This window comes from Eutrigla gurnardus (genome assembly GCF_963514095.1).
Source record: "Eutrigla gurnardus genome assembly, chromosome: 10".
NCBI lineage: Eukaryota > Metazoa > Chordata > Actinopteri > Perciformes > Triglidae > Eutrigla > Eutrigla gurnardus.
Genome location: NC_139924.1, coordinates 8,010,227 through 8,037,155, shown reverse-complemented (window position 1 = coordinate 8,037,155; position 26,929 = coordinate 8,010,227). Strand labels below are relative to the sequence as shown.

The following is a 26,929-nucleotide window of genomic DNA, read 5'->3' as shown; positions in this document are numbered from 1 at the left end:
TGTATTGAGTTTGCACATATAGCGGCGCCTCATGAATACAACAAAGTAATACAAAATCCAAGCTAATTCCTTTATCCCAGTTTGCAAAATTCTAGCTTCTTGCAGCCCAAATGAGCACTTCTTCAACTGCTCCGCTTCGTAACCGCTTTGTTTTTTTGGCTTTCAACCTCTCAGGACAACAAACTTTCAATCCCTTCATGTAGCTTCATAGAAACAACCAGAAATCTACTTGTTTTAAGGTGATGTTTGAAGCATTTGACACCATCAGAAGACTTTATATGAACATTTTAGACGGGGATGTGAGCACATTCAATCCGAACTCGACGCTTTTGGATCTCTCGTCTCCCCTCCGCTATCAGCGCGAGGCTCAGTGACACCTCATTTCAACCCGCTCAGAGAGGCCAATTGAATGACATATCAGCTGCTGATAAAGTATATCGACTCAGCTGTTTAAGCCACTTATGTTAAAGTGGTGTCTCCATTTATTCTTTTAATGAAACCCCTGTTTCCTGAGTGAATTAGTGTTAAAGGGAAGTGCAGTGGAGTAGGCTTAGTAGCCGACAGTAAAAATCTACCTGAAAAGAAAATACACATGCTTTTGTATATTATTAATAGTAATATCTTTTTAAAGTCTAGGTGTCCGAGAGGTTTCATCACAAATTGCTCTGTTGTCCAAGGTCATACAGTCTTCTACAAATCATAAAACATTTTGTTGATGTTTTCTTGCTTTTTTAACCTGTATATCTTAGCATCTCTATTCATTGAGGGCAATTTAATAAATGTGCCGTATGCCGTTACTAGAATGCTTCTTTCTTGCCTCCAACACACTTTGCTGGTTGTGCAGATAATTCCTTCCTCTTCTCACGCATCTTATACCCTCGTATATACATTAATAATAGTTATGATTTCATCAGTTGCCTTGTGCATTATGTATACTATATTCCTTCCAAATGATATGTGGCAGCCGGATTCTGCTTTGTTACCCGGGGGGGTCTGAACCGTGAGTGTATACAGCTGTCTCAGCAAACATGTACTGTAGTAAAGGTTTAACTTTATGAAGAGAGTGCCTGGACAGCTTACAGCGATGTCACAATATACTTTAGTTGACATGTTTTTATTTTATTCACGTATTTTCTTTTTTTAAACGGGGAAATAAACACATTTATTGAATTGAGTATTCACAGAAGACACTATTAAAATATCGTGTGATGCGGGTTGATTTTATGAGCCCCTCCAGAGCCTTTACAGTGTTTTCACACGCTATAACAGTATTTTGTTATAGCGAGGAAGGCACACATTAAAATAATAAAAAGACAAATCCAGTGTTTAACTGCCTCGTGATGACATTTTATAAAAGGTCTTGGATTCCTTCCAATCTGCTATTAAACTTCAGCCAACCTACTTTTTCTTTTCTCATTCTTAAGCGTTATTCTTAATGGCAAACACTCTTTCTCTGGCTGCTTAAAGTGATGGTTCGGAGTGAAATGCACCCTAGGTAATTTCCACCATGACATCCAGCCAAATACCCCCTCAGAAGCATTTTTAGTGATGGTCAGCATTGGTCAAGATAGGGCGATCAGCCGAATGGCTTAGTACTAGTGCGATGGTACATTATGTATATCTCGTAAATTTCCCCACTAATAATGCATGGAATGTTACCAAACTTCTGCAGTAGTACACAAAGGGTCTGTACTCACAAAACGAGGCATTTGAAAGTTTGTAAGTAAACCAGGAGTTTATTTAAAAGAACACTTGCTTGATAGCTTCTACTGCTAAAGCTACCGCTGTTGCGTAGACGGCACTTCCGTGTTTACCCAGCTTCTTCTTCTTCTTCGTTTGGTGTCTGATGGCAGTTTTGCTTATTTTTTTTTATAAATGCTTCTATTATCAGGTCGACAAGTGTTGACATGATAATACAAGCATTTATAAAAAATCTGCGAAACTTTTTCATACTCTGGCGTGAAACTCGCGTCACGGAAACAGCTGGGTAATTAAACACTGCAGACGTTTGGTAACATTCCATGCATTATCAGTGGGGTAATTTACGAGATATACACTATGCACCATCGCGCTAGTACTAAGCCATTCGGCTGATAGCCCTATCTTGACCAATGCTGACCATCGCTAAAAATGCTTCCGAGGGGGTATTTGGCTGGATGTCATGGTGGAAATGACCTAGGGTGTATTTCACCCCGAACCATCACTTTAACAGGGGCTAATACTTTACACCCTAATAGACATGCAAGGAATGATTTTTGATGTGATGGGTGCTCCCACCTGCATAACCAAATCCCCCTCTCCTCTGACTTCAGACTTTGCACAAGGAAAAAGCACCAAAAACCTGCTGTTACTTGCAACGTGGTACATATAACTTGGCCAAACGAAAGTAATTTCTTAAACTTAAGGGATTTGAAGCCTTTGGTTTATACAATTTAAATTATCTTCCATTTTTCAAAAATGAAGCTCAGTAATTGGCAAGAGCAGAATAAAAAGAAATCAATGAGCTTGGAGGACGTGAGGTTATAAGTTAACTCCACTTCACGGCATACAGGTTTTTTTTATGATTTCACGTGGAAAAATGAATAAAACGTTTGTTATACAGAGCGAGAGGCGAGCGCTCTGATTTGTTAACAACCGTACAGACTTCAGCTCTACAGACAGAACACGTGTTCCCTTTTACGTTCTTCTCAATGCACGACGACGGCGTCTCCTCTCATTCACACTCACTTTCTCACTGTTCCACACTCTGTCATTATCTTGCTCAATTTCACACCCTCAATTGCACATTGACTATTTCTCATCCTCCATCTCTTTCTGTTGGACTGTATTTTTTTCTCCCTTCTTGGTAATTACCCACTCTTTCTCTATCAGCTTTTGTCTTTCTTTCCACTTCTCTGTAATGCTACCTACTTGCCTCCTCTATGTCCCCCCCGATCCCTCTCTCTATTACCTGCCAGTTCCTTGGGGGAGGTGGGCTCTTTGGCGACAGACGGCGGTCTGCTTTTCATCTCGATGGCGACCCTGGAGGAAAAGCAGGCCTTGGTGGGCGAGAGCAACTCCTCATTGGCCAAGGAGTCAGTCCTTGTCATTATGCTCCGTCCACCGCACGCCTCCTCGACCAATGCCACAGTGTCTCTCAGGTTGTTGCTAGGCGACATGGCCCTGGACGCCGCAAATTCTTGGTCGTCATGACTGTCAGGCATTTTTGAGGCAGAGCGAGGGAGGACTTGGACCTGTCCACCTCCCCCTTGCCCGTTGCTCTGCGGTCTTGGTGCCGTCGTCACAATGGCTGCTTTTCCGTGGCCCGCCCCCTGGTGGCTGTAAACCTTGTATCGTATCATCAAGATGATAATAAACACCAGGACAGAGGCAACAATAATTCCTCCAATGATGATGATCATAGTGCCACCCAGGAAGTGGCTGTGCAAGGCCTGGCACTGGCTAAACTCTGTGTCCGTGGTGAATGACAGACAGCCCAAAGGACGTGTTGCAGTTAGTGATGTGATGACATCATCAAACACACTCAGGACACAGAGATCGTAGTTGCGACCAGCGGCGAGATCACGAACCAGGAAGTCGTTGCTGCTGGATGGAATCATCCTGTTAAACCAAAGAGAAAAGACACAAAGGTATTATGTCAGGGATTTACTAACTCTAAACACATGAATAAAGTTTTTTTGGGAAACATAATTTAGTAGTAATTATAAAAAAACAGACTACATTAAATTGATACACTTCTAATTAATTACCACTTCTCCAGCAGAGTAGCTGAAGATGCAACAATTAGAAATGTGCTTGCACGCAATTCAAAATATACAGAGAAAAAAATATATATCTTGTAAATGATAAATTCACTCGGCTTAATGAAGGTTTCCTTCTTAAAAATGTAATTTTCCACAAAGTGTGTCTCAGATTACAAACTTCTTTGTAAGAAAATTCTTAGAAAATTATAAAGATTTTTTTTTCATCAGCCGTGGAAAAGGATAAAGTATTGCATGAACACCTATAATATAAATATACCTGGGCGAGTTGCTGCTTTAGATGGTTCAACCATATTACAGCTAAATAGAAAGTGGAAAGTGGTAGAAAGTGGTGTTGTGTAACTTGGCACCAGGCTGAAAAGCGGTGTATTGCTGCCAGTTTCAGGCTCCTTTGACCGAACCCAATCGTGATGTGAACAGGAGTTCACCCGTACTTCACTGCAGCAAGGTCAGAAGTTAAACCACCAGATCAGCAGAGGCGGGATTTCCATGGGCGTAAGTTGCTCTTTAAACGCATCCCAATTGTGTGACAATCAGAGATGAGCAGTACGGCCATTATGCTGCCCGCCAAATTATGTCACAATATCTTGTCGCAATGACATTGCGCGGTGGAGCTGCTCTCATACAAGCCAGATGGAGGAACAACTGGCAACAGAAAGCAGACGTACCTGCCAACACAAAGCTGCTCTCTCCAACCCTGTCCATTCACCGCCACACTGTAGCATCGAACAAGCAACACTGAGTCATATAACAAAACAAAAAAAATCCTTGCCCAAAATGACTTACGATAACATCTGCTTGTATTGCCCCCCTTGTATTCTGTTGTGTGCTATTAAGCGAAAGCTGCAGCGGTGACACATGCGCCATCATCATATATTTCCATGCTGTGCCGCCTGTGGCACAGCAGCCACCTCATCGTTCTTATTTCCCCACAGAGTTAGAATTCATAAGGCTGCGACGTGACAAACACTCACACGGCTCCCATCTCCCACAGCTGCAGAGATCATCATTCTCTGATTAAACGCATTTCTGATTCTTACCATTGTCAACTTCTATCTTGGTTTTTCACGAGGTAAATACTGTGGCGGTAGTTTTTCTTTTGCAGGATGCTGCTTTCCTAGGGGAAATCCGGGGTGGGGTGTGGGGGGGGGATCTGCCCGGTAAATGGGAGCAGTGGCTTTTCTCTGCTTATCTTAGTTTCTCTCTCTCTTTCTGTCTCTGTCTCTCTGCTCTCTCTAGGGGTTTTCAGTGTAACTACTGGAATTGTCAAACACCCATGTGTCATTACTACGTTTTATCTAAATCATATTTCCCTGCTCCATTCACATTTTCCCCCATGTGTGAGTATTTCTGTTCGTGCCCATCCCTCCCCCATGAATGTGTTTCCGCCTATGGACAGAGACAGACAGGCTTTGAAAAACAGTCCCAGTCAAATAGAGCTGGGGGGGGGGGGGAAGCCAGTGGGCAGTAGGGTATTGGCTGGCCTAGTCGGGATTGGATTGAACCATCACCAGGAAGTATATCATGGCAGAAAACGCTGCGTGTGTGACCTTGTGTGGCTGCGAAGTCCGGTGTGAAAGGATCCTCGGAGTCAGTTCTAAATAGGAATGGAACCAGGGAACTTTAAACTGCCCTGATGTCTTGCCGAAGGGTAACAGCGTGACATGAGAGCAGAGCTGGGCGAGGATTCCGATAAGCAATTTCAAAAGGAGTACTGAAAGGGAAAAAAACAAAACACTGTATAGTCATAGAAAACAACCCCACTGTCCATCTTATTAATCTTCAAATACTACAGACTAGGAAGTCTCTGAACTGTGTTTGAACAAAATGATACCATGTCTGTTTGTCTCTCTTCTCATTGTCACAAGAGATGGACTTAATCATTATTAGGGGGGAAACTTCAGGGAAATCAGTAGGAGACCAGGGCTGTCCTTCAGTGAAAACCACAAAGCACATGTGGGCCTCTGATCTGACATCTGTCATCTGACACACTCCATTCAAGTAACCTGTTGCTGAACATTATCTTTTTGCTGCTTGTGGAAATGAGCTGTGATTGTCACCACGCAAAGTGAGGCGTGTAAAAGTGAGTGAAATCATCTGACTCAAAACGCGTGTAAAAGTCGTGACTGATTCTAATTGAGTTGTCATGGAAACAGAGGGAGCAACTTTTGAACGGGGGACTAAATTGCTTATCTTCCTTTTTTTTTAATGAATGAAGCACAAATGATGGGATCCCAGAGTCATCACTTTAAATGTGAGAATCTGCCAGACAGGGGAGTGTGATGTATTATTTGCCAACATATGACAACATGAAGAGCTGATGAAGGAGCTCCAGTGTGTAATGCACCGCGTTCTTAGCCAGAACTCCAGATTTCCCATTGTGGTGTCATTTGCTGTGAATTTCTTCTCAATGTTGGTTTGATTTGGTTTATTGTAGTCCATAATGATCGGGCAACATTGAAGAACAGGTGAAGGTTACATCCTTCTGTGTGGGGAAAAATATGAAAAAGGGAAGTTTGCAGCTTTATTTGAGTGAATCTACTGTGGAATAATCCCTGGTCCTGCCTCAGGATATATGATTTGATTTATTATCAATCAAATTAATCCTTAATGCTGTAACACATTAAATGAAAACGCCTTAAAAATAAATATATACCGCTGTAAAGCATTTGCTAGTCCTAAACAAACGTTAGTGTTAGCTTGTGATTCATTTCGATCTTGGCATAAATATGTAAACACACACACACACACACACACACACACACACACACACACACACACACACACACACACACACACACACACACACACCACTGGACATGATCAGACGCCCGGTCATAAGTATCAGTAATGTTATCACTGAAGCAGCTCAGATCAATCTAGTCCAACCAGACTAGTGGAGACTTGAACCCCTTCACGCTACCCTAGAATGTTTGCAGACCATCAGCGTCTCCCCTTAATACAATCCTTATGATCGTCAAGATGGCAGATCTGGTGGAAATCAGTGTGGAAAATCCCGGGGCGTCCCCCCCCCGGCCGGCAAGCCCTCTGTTCTTAATAGGTATGGAAGTGGGAGCCTTCCGCTGCCCGAGGCTTTGTTAAAAGGCAGCTGCAGATGAACCGAGAAGTGAGTGGGAGGGATGAGGTGGAGGGAATTCTTGGGGGGGATGTTAAACCACCAACCCCTGCCTTGTTAAATCTCAAGGATTAAATGTTCCGCGCAGAGCTGAATGCTTTAATGCCGACTCTTACCTTTGTGATCATGCATTTCTTCCTGTTTTTCTACGGGTGTTTTTCTTTTTTTCCAATTTCAATCAGAATGACTTCAAAAGAGGTCATTTACAGAACAACCTTGGAGCAATGAAGGATTTAAACGTCTTGCTCAAGGGCACTTCAACAGACTGTGAGTGTTTGCTGACACAGGAGAATAAACCTAGTGGGTGTTCCACTTGAAGGAGGCTTTTCTTATTCAACACTTTTCTTAACGGCTCCCCCCACCCCGCCCTAGTGCGCCGTTACCAGATGTACAAAAAAAAAGGATTGCAGCGATTTCAATTATATCGAATGAAATCGACATATGGCATTTAATTTGCTCACTGGTCAGCATCTGTTGATGTTTTGTACACCTACAGTTATGCAGATGTGAGGATTGATGGAACGCTTTCAGCCGATCAATAATTAACCGTGGCTGGGAGATTTGGATCCTGTAGACTGTTGTGCCGTTAAAAACTGTGTGTGTGTGTGTGTGTGTGTGTGTGTGTGTGTGTGTGTGTGTGTGTGTGTGTGTGTTGTTGGGGGGGGGGGGGACTGCTGGGCAAAGCAGAAATGGTTCAGCAGGCCCATTTGACACCGTAATCATACTGGATGATTTATTCAGTTAATGGGTTGAACCATAGACACACACAATCACACGCACGCACACACACACACACACGTTCACACACACAATCACACACACAGTCACACACGCACACACACACATGTTCACACACACTCTTGAGGAGAGTTTCCCTTTCCTCCACGATTCAAAGACACGCAGCTTTTGAGCAAAACATTTTTTACAACTAACCCTCTCGCTCTCTCACACAAACAGACACACACACACACACACACACACACACACACACACACACACACACACACACACACACACACACACACAGCTGATAAACAGATCAGCAGTCAGTTGTGTTTTGTCACTCCTCTGTTTACCCCTCGCACCCACAGGCAGACATGCGGACACACACACACACACACACACACACACACACACACACACACACACACACACACACACACACATGAACGAGAGTGCAAAGAGTGCAAACAGATAAACTCTCCCAGTGTTTGAATTGAACAGATTAGCACACACCACGTGATCTTGCTCTTTGTATACATGCACAAAAATACCAACAACAGCCTGATGAATGTGTTTAAATGGCCGCGGCTGCAGACAACTCCTCCACATATTCCCTTTTCCCTCCCAGTTCTTTCTTGCTTTAACAAGGCCAGCAAAAGCTTTGCATTAGTGTGACCCGTTGTTTTTGCTGTCTCACCAAACCTTCAGGTTACTTTGGGGTATAGCACACCATTAACATTGTACACCTTGCTCCTGCAGGGAAAGTGCAAATCATTTAAACTAGAACCTCATTTACTGCTGACCTTTCAAAGTGTGTAATCTGCTTACCAATATGCAAAATCATTTCATCTATCTTTTGTATCCTGATCAAGTTTAACAGTTACAGCCATAAATCTGCACGACTACATCCTGTTCACGATCAATCAGTGCTTATAGAATATTATACCCATTCATAAGAATTGTAAGTCATCATAATGAAAGCCCCTGTAATACCATATAAGGCTCCTATATCCTGTATTGAAGTCCTGCTTCTGGAGATCCATAAAGGAAGCAGTATTAAGAAAAAAGGAATGGGGGTAAACATAAGTGCTTTTATGCCGTGTCACCTGATGGTTGTACTTTCCCTGAAATAAATAAAAACATTTTTCAATCATCATAAAAAAAAATCTCATTACAGCAAGTAGATCGATGACTGCAATGCCACAGGTTCAAATAACTTTGTTTGTCGTACGTCGTTTGTGATATCCATTTTGATATTGTATTGATGAGCCGCACAAACCCTGTCCGTAACTCAATGCATCCACTACAAAGTATATTAATGCCATAACAGTTTTTTTTTTATGTGATTAAAAGCAGAGTGGATGACTTTCATATGTTCCTGTGATTACGCTTCAACAGTTTTGTGTATAGTTTATATTAATGATCATCAGTTTTCACCTCAACCAGCTTCACCAGCAACTTTAGTCACTCTAACTTACTAATCACATACTTTTTTGCTGGGCATGTTTACATTATTCTACCAGCTATCTCTCTTCTTTCTAATTTCGATTTTATTATCGTATTTTATTATTATTACATTATACCATTCCCCCTCCACCGAGAGCCTGATAGCATTTCACAGTGACCGGTTAGAGCTGGGGGAGCGAGGCATCCACCCTCTGTTCTGTGAAAGAGGGCAATCTGTCACAGCGCACGCATCATCCTGAATGCTGAACAGCTACGGTGACGTTGCCCCCGATTCAGAGGAAATTGTTCCTGACGGTACATTTTAAAGCCATCGCGCCTTCTTTTCTCATGTATCTCTACATTTCAACAGAGAATGCAGTATAGATCGACACACTCTACTTTCTTGGCTTTTCATCTCGGCTTTCGACGCCACAATCAAAGTCATCACTGTCTGGATTGCTGTCATTTCCCCGAGTTATTCCTCGCCTGTTTGCTGCAAAGCATGACTTAAATACACTTTTCACCATCTGACTGTTTGATAACTGCACGGGGACGCAACAGAGGCAATAGAAGATACCTTGCATACTTTATTCTACAACTAGAGCTGTCCAGCCACATTATAGGCTGTACTGTATATCGTTAGGGAGGTAGGTAGCGTCCTCTCGAAAAGAAATATTTAGGGTACAGTTATTGTGGCTGCTGGGTTTATATATATGTTATATCTGCATCTGAATGATATGTTATTGATTTTCCCATAACATACTCTACGTATGCAGGTTAGTTTGGACATGCTATGTGTACTTTTGGCCAATGTTGGATTTTCTGCCTACCATAAATAATATTTGTATACAGCTTCAATATATTATTATTTATTTCTCTTACATTATTCTCCAGTCTGAAAACACAGGCAGGCAGATAACCCATATTAAAAAAAATGCTGTGCCTACAAAAACAGTGATGTTGTAGAGAAGTAAAGTATTTTGTTAGATGTAATTTAGTCTATATATTATGTTTTTTAACCTAACTTTTCACCCTATTATATTATAGGGGCCGGATGAAAAAGCTGATGTCACTCCTATACACACGCATTGGATTTGGCATTCAGTGCACAAGTGCCGCCACCGTGTCTGCACAGCAGAGGTGTAGTCAGGCAGAGGCTGATTAAGGCCTTGGTGTCTGTGGTCAGATGGTATTAATGGATGCTAATAAACTTGTTATCAGCAGCCCTACTTTGTTAGCATGTAATTATTGTCTTGTCCCAGGCGAGAACAGTGGCAGGTTCGTTAGAGGCGCTTGTAAGAACAGCAGACCGAGTCTTGTGTGTGCGCTCACGAGTGAGCGGGGCTTGATATGTATACTCACGTGCACACCCGTGTCCGTGCATGAGCCTGACATTTTTATGCCGTCCGCATTCAATGAAGTTGACTGACGGGAGGGCACTTTGTTTGTAAATACTGTCCATCAATCTGCCCCTGGGCCCTCCAAACACACACACACACACACACACACATCTGTACACACACACGAGATGTCATGAAGTCACATCCGGAGCTCTTGGTTCTGACTGTTGATCCAAGCAAAACGTCAAGTGAATATTTATGATAATGTGCCCTGGCTGTTATAAATAATTTAATATGCCAATTATTCCTCCAGTGCAGGCAGTACCGGGTAGAGGAGGGCAAAGGGTTGACAGTGAAGTCCCTGCAGCACACACACACACACACACACACACACACACACACACGCCACTGAACTGGACATGGATGGATGGATGGATGTGTTTACCTACATTAAACTCCAAGTCACAAAACAGGATTTCCTCAAAGTTGTCACAGACTTCTATCACAGTGACTTTATTTACTGCATGTATTTATCATTGGAATCATGAACATGTGATGAAATACATTTCAGAACTTTTTTTTGCAGAAGTAGCCATTTGGTATTCACAGGACCCAGGGGGCCAAAATCAGATGTTACAAGCTCTAATTATGAAAATAAGTGCCACTTGATTAACCATTCTGTGTTGACTTCCCCGTTGGGACCTCGTGAGCTCAGGGCCCTGCTACTGTTGCCCCCTCTTAGGAGGTGAGCTGTCACCCTTCATCTTCCCCCTGGAGAACTGAGTCAGTCATTTCAAGATTCCACGGAGCAGCCAGATCTGTTAGGATTCTACTGCAGCAGTGTTTTGACACGGTCCCTCCCTCTCCTTTTTATTATCATTGCATCTCCCTTTCTGTCCCGAGAACCTGCATACCATTTCCTTCCCTCCGTCCTTCTCCCAACATCTCCAATTTCGCTGCCTATCCGTTTGTACAAATTAACTTTCGTACTCTCACACGCTCGTGTTCAGGCAGATCAGATTTCCGAGTTGTTGAGACAACCTTGCAATAACATTTGCATTTAAATAATTATATAGTATATGCAACTGTTTTTCAAGCAACTCTACCCACTGGCACAACAACTTCAATAACATTCACAGTGGCATGTGCTGCTGTCCCATTTGCTTTCTCAGACATAATTACAATATGATTTCTACATTGTGCAATGTAACTTTCCAAACTTAACTTTTTCTTAACACACTAGGACCTGAGAGCTCATTAAAAACCACTTTTAACTGCAGTGCAGATGTAGTTGGGCACATTGCAATGGACTACTTAGTTCAAAATAAAAGCTCCCCTTACATTTCACAGTGTTAATGTACATTTATCTTTTTTCCGTGTCCTAATTTTGGCCTGTCCTGCTCCTCACTATGTGGCCAGACTATGCAAAATAAGTTCTAATGACCCCTCTTCTCACTTGATTTATTATCTCAGTAATCATTATTTTATGGTCTCATAAACTCCACAATTCTAATATACAGTCCATGCCCCTTCCCCACTTCCTACCTCTCTACCTCCAGCGCCCTTGCTAGGACCACACTCATCTTGGAGCTCTGTCTTTATTTTGATCTCAACTATACACCTGTAATATCGTATGATGTGAAATTGGGCCAGGGGTGTTAAATGGGGGCATAACATGGGGCGGTGAATAGCCCATCATCCATTTGGTTTCCACCCCTCTTCAATTCGATATGAATAACATATCTGTAAGACCTTGATGACACACACACACACACATACACACACACACACACACACACACACACACACACACACACACACACACACAGAGACTCATAAGGTGAAAACAAAAACCCAGCAGAGCGGCTGGTAATAAGTAGGCTTCAGAGAACTCCTGAAGACATTCAGCAACTGCTCAGCCAGTCGGTATCAGTTAGTGTGCTTACAGCCCACTGAACACTTGGCTGGCAAGATGTGTGCTGATATTTCGGTGGCATTTGAAAAATCAAACCTATTTCCAGAAGTGACCTCTGCCTTTTTAGATACATCTTCTTTTGTGGGCAGCTCATTAAAATTGAGGCAAGATGGCATACAGTCTCTTTAGGAGATGTCAGTGGGGTCGCTGGGTAGCTTATACTGTACATCGTTACCTAATTACCTGTGTCATGATCATTGTTGCTCATAGTCTATTTTCTGCCTGACATTGTAAGTAACAAAGTATAAGTAGTATAACACTCTGTTCCTTCTATTTTGCACCCTAACTATTTTTCTTTCTGCTTTGCTTCCCTCCCTCCCTCCTTTTTTTTTTTTTTTTAGAAATTCAGCGAGTCAGTTAAAATATGCGAGGCTCTGTTATATGGCACAGGATTATTTTGAATCCAGTTATCTAAATCTGCCAACAAAATATAAACTCCACTGTTTCAATATCATTGGAGCTAAAGATGATTGCAAAGCAGGAAAATGGTGAAATACTGTATAGTGCAGTCAGTGCCGGAGTACGAGCCAATAGAGACCTGGATCAATTATAAAGAGCAGGGACTGATGAAAGCAAAATCCAAATGATAGATCCATACAGTGGAAGATGCTTGCCCATTTGTCTTTCACCCAGCGTGCCCTTTTTAAATCAATTTCGTTTTTTCTTTATGTTTTCAGAGAAGAGTATTATCGATTGAGTCCGGGTTGATGAGAAATAACGCAATATTATTCATACAATCCTTCTTTTGCAAATTACTTTGTCCAATGTGAATTCCACATTATAGAGTGTGTTACAGCTTATTTAGTTTTGGAAACTTAGTTTTTAAGACTCAACAACATGCAAACAACAGAGCATGCAAGACACCCACAACAACAAGCTAACACCTCTGTGATTGGCTGATTTAAAAGACGAGCAGAAAATGCTCACAAGCCCAAACTGACTTCAGCACTTTAATCGTGACCAGGAGAACGCTTTGACAGATGCTGACTAACGAGGACGATGAGAGGACAGCAGTAACCAAGTAATGGTGGAACCACCTGCACCTTTATCTAGAGACAGTCACTCTGAAGGACAACATATTGTTTGGACTCACTTTTCCGGATTCCATATATTTCTTCTTACATTTACTTTTTTATACATCTTTTTTATTTCTCCTCCTCCTGGCCTGAACACACCTATAATCCACCTGGTCCAATCCTTCTGACCCAAAGGGAATCCCCGAACCAATCTGCCCTTCCTCTCATTATTTTGATTTATTAGTTAGTTAGCATGCAACCACCATCTCCAGATCTTATGAGCAACTTTCCCAGCAGTAATGAGGGCGATACCGACCCTATCCCTGTGTGAGGTTTGACGCTACTCTAATTGTCGTGTGTGTTTTGCTTTCAACACTAATCACACACACATTTTAAACACTGTCCCCATAATTATTGTGGATAGCATTGTGTGTAATTATAGGGGAATCTAGCACCTCAAGTGCCAAGTTTGCTGAGGTGGCATATGCTAAATGCTCAAACACCAGTTATGTCTTCCAACAATCTCTACAATATATTTAGATTCTGCACAAATGAAACAGGGCATGTTCTCCCCGTGTAACATGGGTTCTCTCCGGGTTCTCCGGCTTCCTCCCACAGTCCGAAGACATGTAGGATGGGGATAGGTTGATTGATGACTCTAAATTGCCCTCAGGTGTGAATGGATGTGTGTGAATGGTTGTTTGTCTCTATATGTCGGCCCTGTGATAGACGTGCTGTCCAGGGTGTACCCTGCCTTCGCCCAATGTCAGCTGGGATCGGCTCCAGCCCCCCCACGACCCTGAATACAGGATATGCGGTAGACAATGGATGGATGGACATATGAAACAGGATGCTCCAACAGCTGCATCATATCCGGGATGCAGCTGTAATTGTTAAATGCCAAACAATAACCGTCGTTTTGGATCAAACTCTTTATAGTCCCTGGTTCTGATTGAGAGGCTGAGATGCTTTGTCCGCTATACACAAGCCAAAGTGAAGTTTTATCATAACGGCAGTAATTGTCTCATTGTAAGCAACTGAAAAGATCTCATCTTTGATTGCATGCTGTTTAAAAGATGGCTACAAAATACATGACTGATCATAATGGTAAGTCGTTTCCCTTCTCTTTACTTGCCAAGATAATTTTGATTTATGAGTGCAGTACACAGGGAATACCAATTCACATTATCTTTTTATGGAGACTATAATGCATTTTCTTATCTTGCTAGCTGACAAACAAGTTTGAGCAATTACATGCTGGAGATGTGATGGGAGCATGTGATATTGCGGTGAGACATTTTTTTACACAGAATGCGTTGGACATGGATAAGAAATTGAACCCAAGTTGAAGTCCAATGCTGTGACATTACGGTGGTATTTTTGTTCACAAATGATGAACTTCGATTGTATAACCGACTGTGATTTCCTGCGTGCAATGAAGCGTTTTGCTGCAAAAGTCGATCTCTGGTCCTGGTTTTAAAAAAAAGGTTCCTCTACCGGTTATATAAAGCGGCTTTTTAAATCTGGTAAAAGTAATTCACTGGGATGGCAGAAAGTGCAGTCGCAATGCATACATCTTTATTCATCAGTCAGTTTTTATTTGAACCTTTCCATGTGGACGAGAGCTGTGGGTAGTGACCAAATGAATATGATTATGGATTCCAGCAGCGAAACCGAGGTTTCTCTCCTGGGCTCCGTTATGCGTGACTCTGGAGCCAGCCAGTCCAGAGGATCCTCTGAGTTAAACTGCCGCTCTTCTGCATTCAGAGGAGCCAGCTGTTTGGCACCTGGAAGGGATGCCAAGCGTCCCTTTTGAATGTATAACAATCACGGTTGACTGACAGGACAGCCCAGGGCAGGCCTGGGACTTACTGGAGAGGCATGCTGGAGGGGCTTCCACCTGGCATGAGAGCTCACTGGGATCCCCCTTAAACGGGGTGTTGCTGTGGGAAAATGCAGCCTGGTCTCCTTAAAATTGTGTTCCCACACAATAAAAGTGCCTTTTGTTAATTGAAACATGTTTTCTCCTGCGTTGTTTGTCAGACAGTCTTTTACCCATTGGACTTCTCTTTGTGTCCCATGTAACTCGGTAATGCACTGAACTTATGTATGTATGTCACTTAAGTTACGTAACACGTCTGGGGTGACTGTGCATCAGAATTAAGAGATTTTTACAACAATGTCACAGCAATTAGCAGAATTGTTTGGTCGTCATATGACAAAGAAGCTTATGCTTTGGTTAATGTATTATTGCAGTTAAATACTGTATATAACTAATCATAACACAATACCTGGATTCCATTCAAAACTCTTCATGTGAATATAAATGCTTTTACCTTTCTGCTGTTTTCTTCTTTTTTTGATGCAAGGTATTTTACGGCTGAGCACAGCAGTCAGTAAAGAGCAGCCAGATTGCTGTTTAATTCTGTCCATTAGGAACGAGAATGCAGGTACAGTATGTCTTGAATAAGGTATGCATGCAGCAAGGAAATAGCATCTCTCTGTGGTGGACGGAGGTTGGAAATGGCATCTCGCTGCTCAATATGGAACAGACCTTTAGGGACAGGCTGTTAGTGGGATGAACAATGCAAAGTGAATGGGGGACGGAAAGCAAGTGGTTGCTTAAGTGTGGACTGGAACTGTCTTTGTTGTGGCAGTCGGAGCTGGCTGACGTGCATTTTCTGAGCCCCATGGAAACACAGGGACAGCTCCCAATGCCACTTATAGTTACTTGAATGGTGCTCATCACCTGAAGTTATAATGAATCTGCAAAATCTGAGTGACATGCTTGAATGTATGACTGCAACACACACAGGTGTGGTCACTGTGTTTTCTGCTTGAACATAGCTAATCTCCACTATTATGACTGTGGCTTTAAAGATAAAAAATGAATCAATATGAATCCCTGAAAGACACACAATTCAATACAAAGGTGTATTGACCTATAACTTGTATGAGATAAAGTCAGTAGTAATCCCGTGTTACTATCGTCTCCAACAAGCCAACAATCAGCTTAAACAATTCATATACTGCTTTGAGCTTACAGCCCTTTAAATATAGACATAATCTATTATAATAATACCGATATATAGGTTTTTCCAGTGATTTAACCTCGTGATTGAAAAGAAACAAAGTCCATTATGAGAAAAAACAAAAGTAATTTTCTCAGGATTGACCTTTGGAATACTACGATGATATAAAAATAAAAATGATGGTTTCCTCCATGTTAATAAACAGTTGCAGTTTGCTTATGTTTCTGTTGACCTCTGCTCTCAGTTCATTCTGATTTTCTCTGACTTTATCTACAATCACACGTACATATTACGTATGATACATGTAAAACGTTGTAGGATACGGTCTTTTAAACAACCCCATTGCTTCTCCATGGCCGGTTATAGTGAGCCATGTTATTGATCTCTGTAGGGAAATTGCCTCTCCACATGCATTTAGAGATCAGAGTTCACAGTCAGCTTTAAGCCTGGGAGGAAATATCTTGATAAAGGACCCCAGCAGGGATGTAGTGTCCTGTAGTGGTCTCTTTTTCCACGCTGCTCCCCAAAAATGGCCATTTAGAAGGCTTTATTCACATTAGGACTGCGGGGGAAAAGCTACTGCCCAGTAAAAAAGAGACGGATATTTCCTAACCCTTTTTGTTGGAATATAGAGATAAAAAAATAATATCCAGTAGGATGAGAGTAATCTCCTCCTGCTCTACAGGAATGATCTTTGACTTAACACAACGACCTTCCCCCCACGATGGATGACCTTCATGGGATAACTACATGGCATCGTGTCATCTTTTATATTAATACTGTACTTAAGTAATGGCCTGTGTTGTAACAGTACACAGTGACTGTTGACACTGTGCGTGTTTTAATCCTGACCCCAGAGAACAATGCAGGAAAACACTCGTATAAATCAGATATTGGCATCTGCTTGACTGATCCTAAACATGTAATTACATTGTAATTCCAGTTTATGGCAGTCGACCCAATACCACGGCAAGATCTTCTGCTGCTTTGAACTGGTGAAATTAAATAAATTACATATTACATTAAATACATTACACATGTATTTATTAAAAATAACAAATGGACATAGTTTAACTCAGAATATTGAATTTTACTATGACTATTTTGTGTCTTTTTGTCACCCCAGGTGAGACCTGGACTATTTTTCTCTCAATATGCAAATTAAGATCGATTGGAAAGCTCAGCCAATCACAAATCTGGACAGATCCATAAGGGTTTTAGTGTTAACCCCATAGGCTGCATATTGATGGTGAAATAAATGAGGCCACAGCCCTGAAGGGAAATCCTGATTTGGGGAAATGGGGATTAATTGACACCTGACCATGCACATTTTATATATATTTTTTGAGTTCATAGTAAATTCACATCTAATGTACCATGAACGATTCCGAATCCTGCAAACACCGAGGCAGAAGCTTAACAACACCGGCCACCTCTGTGTGACAGCAGGGACTCGGCTTTAATATATAAATAGTTGTAGAAGCAACAGCTGCAGATAAACTCAGTTCCATCACAATCCCACTGCTCTTGGATTCAGTGACTCAGTAAATGCGACGTGTCAAATGTTGGCGCTTTCTCTAATACCAAGCTGTACCACTCTTTTCTAAAATTGTGGCTCTGACGCAGCACAATGAGCCAGTCTGACAGCGTCTTCATCAAAGTCAAATACCCGTACAAAACCTTCTGAAGCTCCCATTGTTTCGTAAGACGTGACTTAATGAACTGGATAAGTTAATGACCTCATAAATCTAATCTCTCCCTCGTTTCCTCTCTCTCTCTCTGTGCTGCCTCCCATACCAACAGGAAGCACTAATCTGGGGAGAGATTATTGTGAGATTAGTTGTGTAGTGTGGGGGGGGCTACGTTCTGGCTGGAGCGGATGCAGGGGATGAACCAAAGGCGAGCGAACAGACAGGTGGGGCAGATTCACAGTCAAACAGAACGATAGTCAGCCTGACAGAAACGGGGAAAAAACCCAATGTGACAGGGAGGGAAACGATAGACAGTGACATGTGGCTCTGCCTGAATACGGCTGAGAGGTTGTCAAGTTGGCTGACTGCCGCTTCGACATGAAGGCTTGCCTATTTCTGATGTGCACTATGACCCGACCGTTCGCTTTGCCATGCTTTTAAAGTCACTTACTAAGCGTCAAGTAGCAACGCACGATGCTCACTGACCCTATAGTGGGCTATTTCCTGTACGTTTATGTTTCTATAGAAAGCAAAAACCGTAGAGTAAATATGTTGCATATTTTATAAAGATTAGTTGAACGGTACTATGCGGCAGCGCTGCTAAACCAGCGACAGCTGTACGGAATTAAGAATCCCAATATAAAGCATCTAAATCTAAAATAGTCAAAGTTAAGCAGCTGTAATAGGAGAGGTGCTTCAAAATGCTACCGGAGCCATATTGACCTTATTAAGTGGAAGGGGACGATCCATATGGAAGCTCACTGTTTCTGCTATCAGTTACATCCTTTCAGTCTCGGCCAGATGCCAAGTTTTTTTAAATAAAATTATTCCAATAAATTCTGAACAGTACAAACTTCATATTTTGTCATCAGAAAGCACACATTTTAGATAATCTGGGTTATGGTGTCACAATCTGTAGCAGGGGAAAAGAACATCTTAGTTTGATGAATTCCTAGTCCAGAAGTCAATTTACCCTTCTCTCTATCTTTGATATACCAGGATAGTTTGTCTTAATAATCCTTGTTTTTATCTGAAGTGAAGTTGATGTTGATGGTCACAATACTGCTGCATTTTATGGACATTTCCAGGTTGCATATTGGTCAAAACATTGTATTTGCTGTATCTTTGTGTGTTATGCAGGCAGGTGTGTGTGTGTGTGTGTGTGTGTGTGTGTGTGTGTGTGTGTGTGTGTGTGTGTGTGTGTGTGTGTGTGTGTGTGTGTGTGTGTGTGTGTGTGTGTGTGTGTGTGTGTGTGTGTGTGTGTGTTTCCTCCTCTGCCAATCTCATATCATTTAGGGGCCTGTCTGGACTGAAGTAAAAGCAATACATCAACTGCTGACATATAATGATATAAAAATGATGTAGGTGCCGTTGACGCCTTGGTAAAATGCTCCCCTGGCCATAATGATAGACAGCCACTCAAAGTTAGACAAAGAGGAAAATGCAGACGGGTCTCTCCTGAGTTGTCAAAAAGCGATGACCTACCTTTCTCGAATGTAACACACACACATATGTAACTAACAAACTATGTAGATGTTGTCGTATTGTTGACCGAATGTGGTCCAACATAGAAACTGTAACTAAGGCGAAGGTGGTGCAAGATTAAGTTAGAAAGCTTGAACCAGTACATCAATAGACATTCACACAGGTTCCTGTAGCTCTAAGTAAATAATGTGCACACACACACACACACACACACACACACACAAACACAGTCACTCACACTGTGATAGTCATAACCAAGCAGGGGGAAATGCCAGTCTCTTTGTCAAGCAGAAGAGCCTGACAGAATCAATTAGCAGGCAGGGAGAATGGAGAATACTGGATTCAATTAAACTGACAGCTTTCCCCATAGGCACACCACTCACTGGGCCATTATTCAACCAAACTGTGTGCATTTGTGTGTATGTGAAAGAGAGAGAGATGTGAAGAGAAAGACAGACTGAGAAGAAGTGTGCATGTACGTGTGTGTGTGTGTGTGTGTGTGTGTGTGTGTGTCTGTGTGCATGTTTATCTTGAGGATGAACTCATTCCTCTCCATCCGACTGGAGGTCATCTTGCTCTGTAAGGGATTTAGACCCACACAAACACAGTCAAAACCTAATCCCTCCTTCAGCCGTCCCCCAGCAAACCATGCACACATCCATAGTCCACAGTTCAAAGAACAGCGCTGGTATCAATACAGTGGATTCAGAGGCTACATTAAGCATGAGAAGGAAAATGGCTTTCCGACACTGGCCTTGGAGAGAGCTCCAGCAGGCGGTGGTGCTTCTATCAGCCGTGATTATAGCCAAAATGTTCAATTGATGGTGGGATGTTGTTAGGGTTTCCAGAGTAGCAGTTAATGCAGTAGCCTAGTTAGGGAGTCCAGGGGCATTCACCCTGGGAGACAATGATGGAACATTTCAAAACCAATGAGAGAACATACATAATGTATGTATAAAGGAAACAACACAAGCATCAAGTCTGTGTGTGTGTGTGTGTGTGTGTGTGTGTGTGTGTGTGTGTGTGTGTGTGTGTGTGTGTGTGTGTGTGTGTGTGTGTGGAGGTTGTCCTTGATTGCTGGTGTTATTGTTCTCTGAGCAACCGTTGGCGAGTATTTGCAGTACTCGTGTTTGGTTTTCTTGATTGCGGTGCATTTTTGTCCATTGATTTCCATAAGCACTGAGTCGATTTCTAAAAAGACACATAAGTGAAATATCAGCAGTCTGCACAGACCTGCAGAGGATTATAGTGTGCAGTCGGGCTTATCTGTCACTCTGCCTGCACTGAATTATGAATCTCTACTCTTATCTCTCTTCATCTCTATCCTCATCTCACATGTCATTCACCAGAGATATATCATTTAAAAATAAATAAATGTTCAGCAGGCCAAGCAATTAGAGCTGAACAGGACAACTAATAGTTTAACTATTAGGGAGTTGCTGAAGTCACAAGAGGCATTTTGTTTACAATGGATTTGTGGAGATTCCCTTTTGGACAGTTCAACGACTTTGTTTCTTGCAATATGCAGACTATGGGGTTAAAACTAAAACCTTTATGGATCTGTCCAGGTTTGTGATTGGCTGAGCTTCCCAATCGATCTTAATTTGCATATTTAGAGTAAACGTCTTTACCAGAGAGGAGGAAAAAGGTTCCCCTTCTCAACACAAGTCTCTGTCCATGAGTTGACATTTTTTCACTTTCCATCCTTTAGCATTTATATAAATGCTGTAATTCCTTGCAAGATTCAAGGCTTTTCAGAGCTTCTCCATAGCTCTGTCTATCATCCTGAAAAGGATGATGGATTGCTTTTAGTTAGCTGTCTCATTTAAGTATGCAAAACCCATACACAAGAATATCAGAAGCGATGCACGTTCTCATAACAAATCAATCTCAATCACTGTTTTTTGTCTGCCCAAAAAACTGACTGGCTACTTTAACCACTACTTCTATTACATATGCAGTCTCAAAAGAAACGCTATTGGATGCTTGTAAAACCCATCTTTATTAAATTTCCAAAAAGTTGGATATTCTGTTCAGAAATATAAATGCTACATTTTGTTCAATATGGAAGATTGATCTCGACGTACTTTAAGAGCTGTCCTGCTGCGCTCCCCTGTGGTCCTCCAGTGAGTCACTTTCATTTGAAATGCTTTATAACCTTATGGTATGTTTTGGATGTAGTTATGTTTCTTTTTTTGGGAAGGGGATTACGTGCATTCATACGTCTAATGTGCGAACGTCCAGTTCTGAGTCAGTCGCTCATGCTGTTTATGACACGTCACACGCATTTTTGAATACAGCAAACAGCTGGCAGAAAGCGTTCAATCACAGACGGTATATTAAATGATAGAAGTTGTAACATTTGTGTGGAGATGTTTTTAAAAGGGAGATAATGTGTTAAATGCAGAATACTTATCACTCTGGGCATTTAATGAGTTTCTTTTAGTTTGATGGAATGCTTCTTTTTGACTCTTTCTCACATCCGTATCACAATGTGATGTTCACTGTCTTATTCCATACAAGCTGTTGTGACTTATTATTATTTGAATTGAAATATTTATTTTTTATCTTCAGTCATACAGGAGATTGAAAACAATACCAGTGATTCCTTAAACCAGCACAATGAAACTGCACATCCTAATAAGATATAGAAAAACACTGTGTGATGTGACATAACCAATATATTGCAACCATTTTTATTGCCTCAATTGTAACATCGAGGCTAAGATCTGTGTTTTTCCTCCCGTCTAACTTTCTCTACCTGTCTGTGCCTCCCTCTGCATGTCCAATTCACTTTGCAGGCTCTTTTTTCACACTGTCACAAGCAGCGGTGCAATATGTTGCTATTTTTGTGACCTTGAAACACGCAAGATTGAAGAACAAAATGGGAGTCGCATGCAAATAAGGTAGCACACGGTGAGGTGCCGGTATTTTTTATTTATTTATTTTTTTTGTGAAGAAATTGCAAGGACCACGTCTCTCATCTTTGGTAATTTGGCGATTTCGCCTGCTGGCGTCAACGTAATGAATGCTAGAAATGGGCAACAGTGGCACAGTAATGCAGAATAATGTGAATAAATAAGAGTGATAGCAGTAACGTGAGTAGGGGATAATCAAATGTGCTCTCTGTACTGCTGGACAGTGACCCGGGGCATTGGTATTCACTGTGAATATGCACCGTATCTCTCAACCAGCTCGCAGCTAAACAACCAACGTGATACCGCCTGTCTGCTTCTCTTCCTGTCTGTGGCTGTAAGTAATACTGACACACACACACACACACACACACACTTAACCAGTTAGCCGCTAAACCAGCTCTGATAGGTTAGATTTTCAAGAGCCACAGCCAGATTTCCTCCCATTTATCAAAACTATCGATCCGCAAACCACACATGGCCCATCAACCACAGAGCGAGCGAGGAAGGGGGCAGAAAAACGGCGGCGAGACGGAGAGGGACGAGATTGAATTCATTTAAAGTGCAGTGTTAACAGCGGGGGCTGTGTGCTAAATTTAGTGCATCTATCATAGACGCACTACAGAAAGGAAGAGGGAATGAGGAAAGTCGAAGAGAATGGGTTTAGAATGGGGGATGAGGGAACATAAATGTGGAAGAGACACAGAGAGAGAGAAATGAAATATTATGGAATGAGCGGTGTTGACGCTAGGGAGCATGTATTTAGTTCAGCTGGCGGATTAAAGCCTAATTTTACATCCATCTAAGTGGGCCATAGGGGGAGAGAGAGGGGCTGAAGCTGATGCTTGTTAATGGCTTAAGAGTCTTGTAAGGGCTGGGATAGACTTTGAGTTCAATGACAAGTTGTACTTGATACACGCTGGAGGTTTTAGGGGCTCAAGAAAAACATGTTTTCGGTTCAATACAGTCGAGCAGAAGATCCGGGCCGGTTAAACCCCCTTCGGTTTTAAAGGAGTGCCAGTGCTCAATGAAAACTGCATGACTCCAAATTTGATCTTTTTTTTTTTTTTTTTGCGCTCTTGCTTTAATTGAACACATCGTCCCTCATGTGCTGAGTAAGGTCCCTGAGCTGAAGCCCTGCAAAGCCCGATTTAAAATACAATACACAATCTATTTAGACAGCGGCATTCTGTAAATTGTAAAAATGTGGCAGTTATGCGTTTCCATGAAGTGTTGTGGACAGTGACTTGAATTGGGAGCTCTGCTGTTACTGTGTATATGTTCTAGTTTAAAGCTCTACATAGAGCCTCCTTACTGGGAACTCTGAAGTGTTTGGATTATCCATAGCCCTGTTTCCCATGCATGCATTAAAACAGAACTCATTAATTGGCATTTACTTCCTGTAAGCACGGTCTGAAATAAAGTTTTTCTGAAATTTAGAACTGTAAACACAGTCAGTCAGTGGTACCAAACCGTAGCAATACAGAATATATTACATACTAAGACTATTTTTAACATAGGTATTGCTTTTTAAAATAAAAAGCTGCCAGGGTGGCAGGTGACCTGAATCATTTTACAAATCACAGCCAGCATTTACCGCATACTTGGCAGGTGACAGGTGCAAATTTCATTCCTCGCCTCTAAGTTTGCATGATGAGAAAAACATACTGATGTTCTGCACTGAAGGGTGCTGGCGCCGGTTACATGTTTACGCACTCACACATACGATCCTCGCTAATGATCTTCTTGGCTTATGCTAATGCCGTGTCAGCAACTGCAACAACACTATTAAAGCTATTAATGCTACCACACAGACGAGACCAAAGACTTCACATGCAAAAACCAGCCTTTACATAATTAATAAGCGTTTCACTCGAACATCATATGCACAGTCATACATAAACAGGCACTCACGCATGCATTTACACAAACCTTGAGCTAGATCGACCAATATGAGGCCGCACGCTGGGCTGTGTGTGCAGTATATACGGTGACATAGACACACATGTAAATTATGCAGTTAGTTTGCTGTGATTAATCTCCTCTACAGACTAATGCGTTTCTCCATCTTCACCATCACCCCTTCTCTGTCCTCGCTTACTTCGTCTCCTTGGTTGCAAATAGGACAACAGTCTTTTCTGCTTGTGCCTCAAAAGCCATGTTTCCATCCAAATGTATTTTTGATTTTAGCCGAAAGACAGATCTGTGTAGAGTGATGACGTTTATATGCCGCTACGTTTCCTTTCTTCAGCTTGGATGGGGAAGTCACGTACATCATTTATTCACTTAATTATTTTCCATTGTCACATATTGCGTTTATCCATAGGTTATTATTTAAGAGCTAGTCATCACCTTAGCTTTATGGAGAGCAAAGAAGCAGAAATGAGACAAAGATGAGAGAGGAGGTAGAGAGAATGATGGATGAAGAAGGGAAACTGGAAGGAGGAAGAATAAAAAGACACGAAGAATGGCGAAGGAGGAATACTCGCCTCAGAATTTAATGACAGCTTCCACACATGAAGCCCGCCCAGTGTCATGTGTGTGCGCACTCAAATTGGCCAATTAAAAGAGACCGCTGTTGAGACGTCGGCCTATTAGCAGTGACGGGATGCAGTTTTCAACAATTAACAGTGATTGCTCAGTGCTCATGTGAGACCATTAACCCAGGACACGAGAGACACATAGGTTTGAGACAAGACGATAAACATCTACTTTCCTCTGACATGAAGACTGGCCCGACCGTTTAATACAACACGCTTTCTGACAGGCTCCTTCACAGCAATAGCTAAAGATCTACATTTCAACATAATGACCACGGATAAACACCAACATCAGCATGCTGAGACGCTCAGAATGAGCCATGTTTAGCAGCTATATTGTATATGCAATTAATTAAGTGTGACAGTGATAATCAAACACACAGTGCAGCCAGGAATGATGGGAATGCCAGTTTTATGTTGGGCCAAATGATGGCTGTGGATTATTAGTGAAGAGATAATTAAAGTTCAGTTCATCCTGAGGCGTACATGGATGTCTGGACTGAATGTCATGGCGGTCTATCCCTTATGTTTCACAAACAACAGAGGAGGTTACGCTTATGGTGGTGCTAAAGGGAAGGTGAGGAGTACTTTACCTCCCATCTACATTACGCTCATCTGGCGATCTGTTTTTCCGTAATTTGGACCGCTAGCTCTGACCGTGACTTGGCATAACGCTCGCTTTAAGTTATTTATTCTAATCCCCCCCAAAAAAGAAAGTGATTTTCTCTTCTGCAAAGGAACACAAAACAACCGTATTTTCCCGACACAAAAGAGTTGTTAAAGCCCCAGACAGCCCATTGTCTGGGCATCTTTCCAAACTCAGCAAGCCAGGTCTGTGATAGCGCTGGTCACCCAGAAGTGCATCACAGACCCTTTTTTGTTCACAGACATACAGTCTGCTTCTTCAATCCCATTTTGTTTTGTTTTTCTGACACTAACGAAGATGCATATCGCCACATAGACAAAAGACGGCGATATGCGGATACCACTGAACTATTTTACCTTTGATTATTTCTCACTGGCAGCACTCTTTCTTATAAAGGTCAGTATAACTCTGTGTGTGTGTGTGTGTGTGTGTGTGTGTGTGTGTGTGTGTGTGTGTGTGTGTGTGTGTGTGTGTGTTACATTATCCGTCTATTCATCTGAATTTGTTGCACCTGCCTCTCTCAGTCTCAGTGTATGGGATATGGTGGCTGTGTGTGGCAGGAGGTGGGTGATTGTGTTTTGAAGCAGGACCCCTGACAGCAGGTTCTCCTTCTGGAGCTGAGGAGGGGGGTCCTCCCTCCTAATGAGGCATGGTTCCCTCCTCCCATCCTCCCACCTTCTTCTCCTTTGCCCCTTTCTATTATCTTTCTTTCATCTTCCATTCTCCTTCCACCCGTTGTCTCATCCTCGCCCTTCTTCCCAGCCTCTCCCTCGCTTTTCATCTTGTCCTTCCACAACCCTTCACTGGTTTCTCCCCATTTTCCCCGAGTCACTCTTCTTCGCTCCTTCCCTTTTCATCCTCTCCTCTCGTCTCTTTCATCCGTCCTCAACTATAACCTGTAGCCCCTCCCCGTGCGTCATCTCGCTCCTCGCACTCGCTTCCTTGCATTTCCCTCTGCCCTATTTATGCTCTCCAGCTTTGCTTCAATAATATGAAAAAATGAATGAATAAAATCAAGGTGAAAATGAACAAATGCACTTCTTTTGAAGTTATTGAAATGTAGTCCGGATAAGAACATCAGGCGAACGCTTGATAAATGTTTATGTGGACCAGGATCAGAGGACACCACACTGATTGCTATATTTGTCTGCTGGGTTTGAAAAGATACAAGATGGTGTTATTGGGAACGGAGCTCAAAGATAGGACCTAAATGTCAGGCAGGC

The 26,929-nt window shown here is 42.1% G+C and overlaps 1 protein-coding gene across 3 annotated transcripts in view; it reads right to left on the bottom strand.

The window, feature by feature from the left end:
* Window positions 1-26,929, bottom strand: part of LOC311020372 (leucine-rich repeat and fibronectin type III domain-containing protein 1-like protein) — a 138,744-nt gene that overhangs the window by 13,700 nt on the left and 98,115 nt on the right. For all 3 annotated transcript variants that reach the window (XM_084020370.1, XM_084020371.1, XM_084020372.1), the window contains exon 9: window positions 2,951-3,600. In XM_084020370.1, coding sequence (XP_083876496.1) covers window positions 2,951-3,600 — 650 coding nt within the window. The remainder of the gene's footprint in view (window positions 1-2,950; window positions 3,601-26,929) is intronic.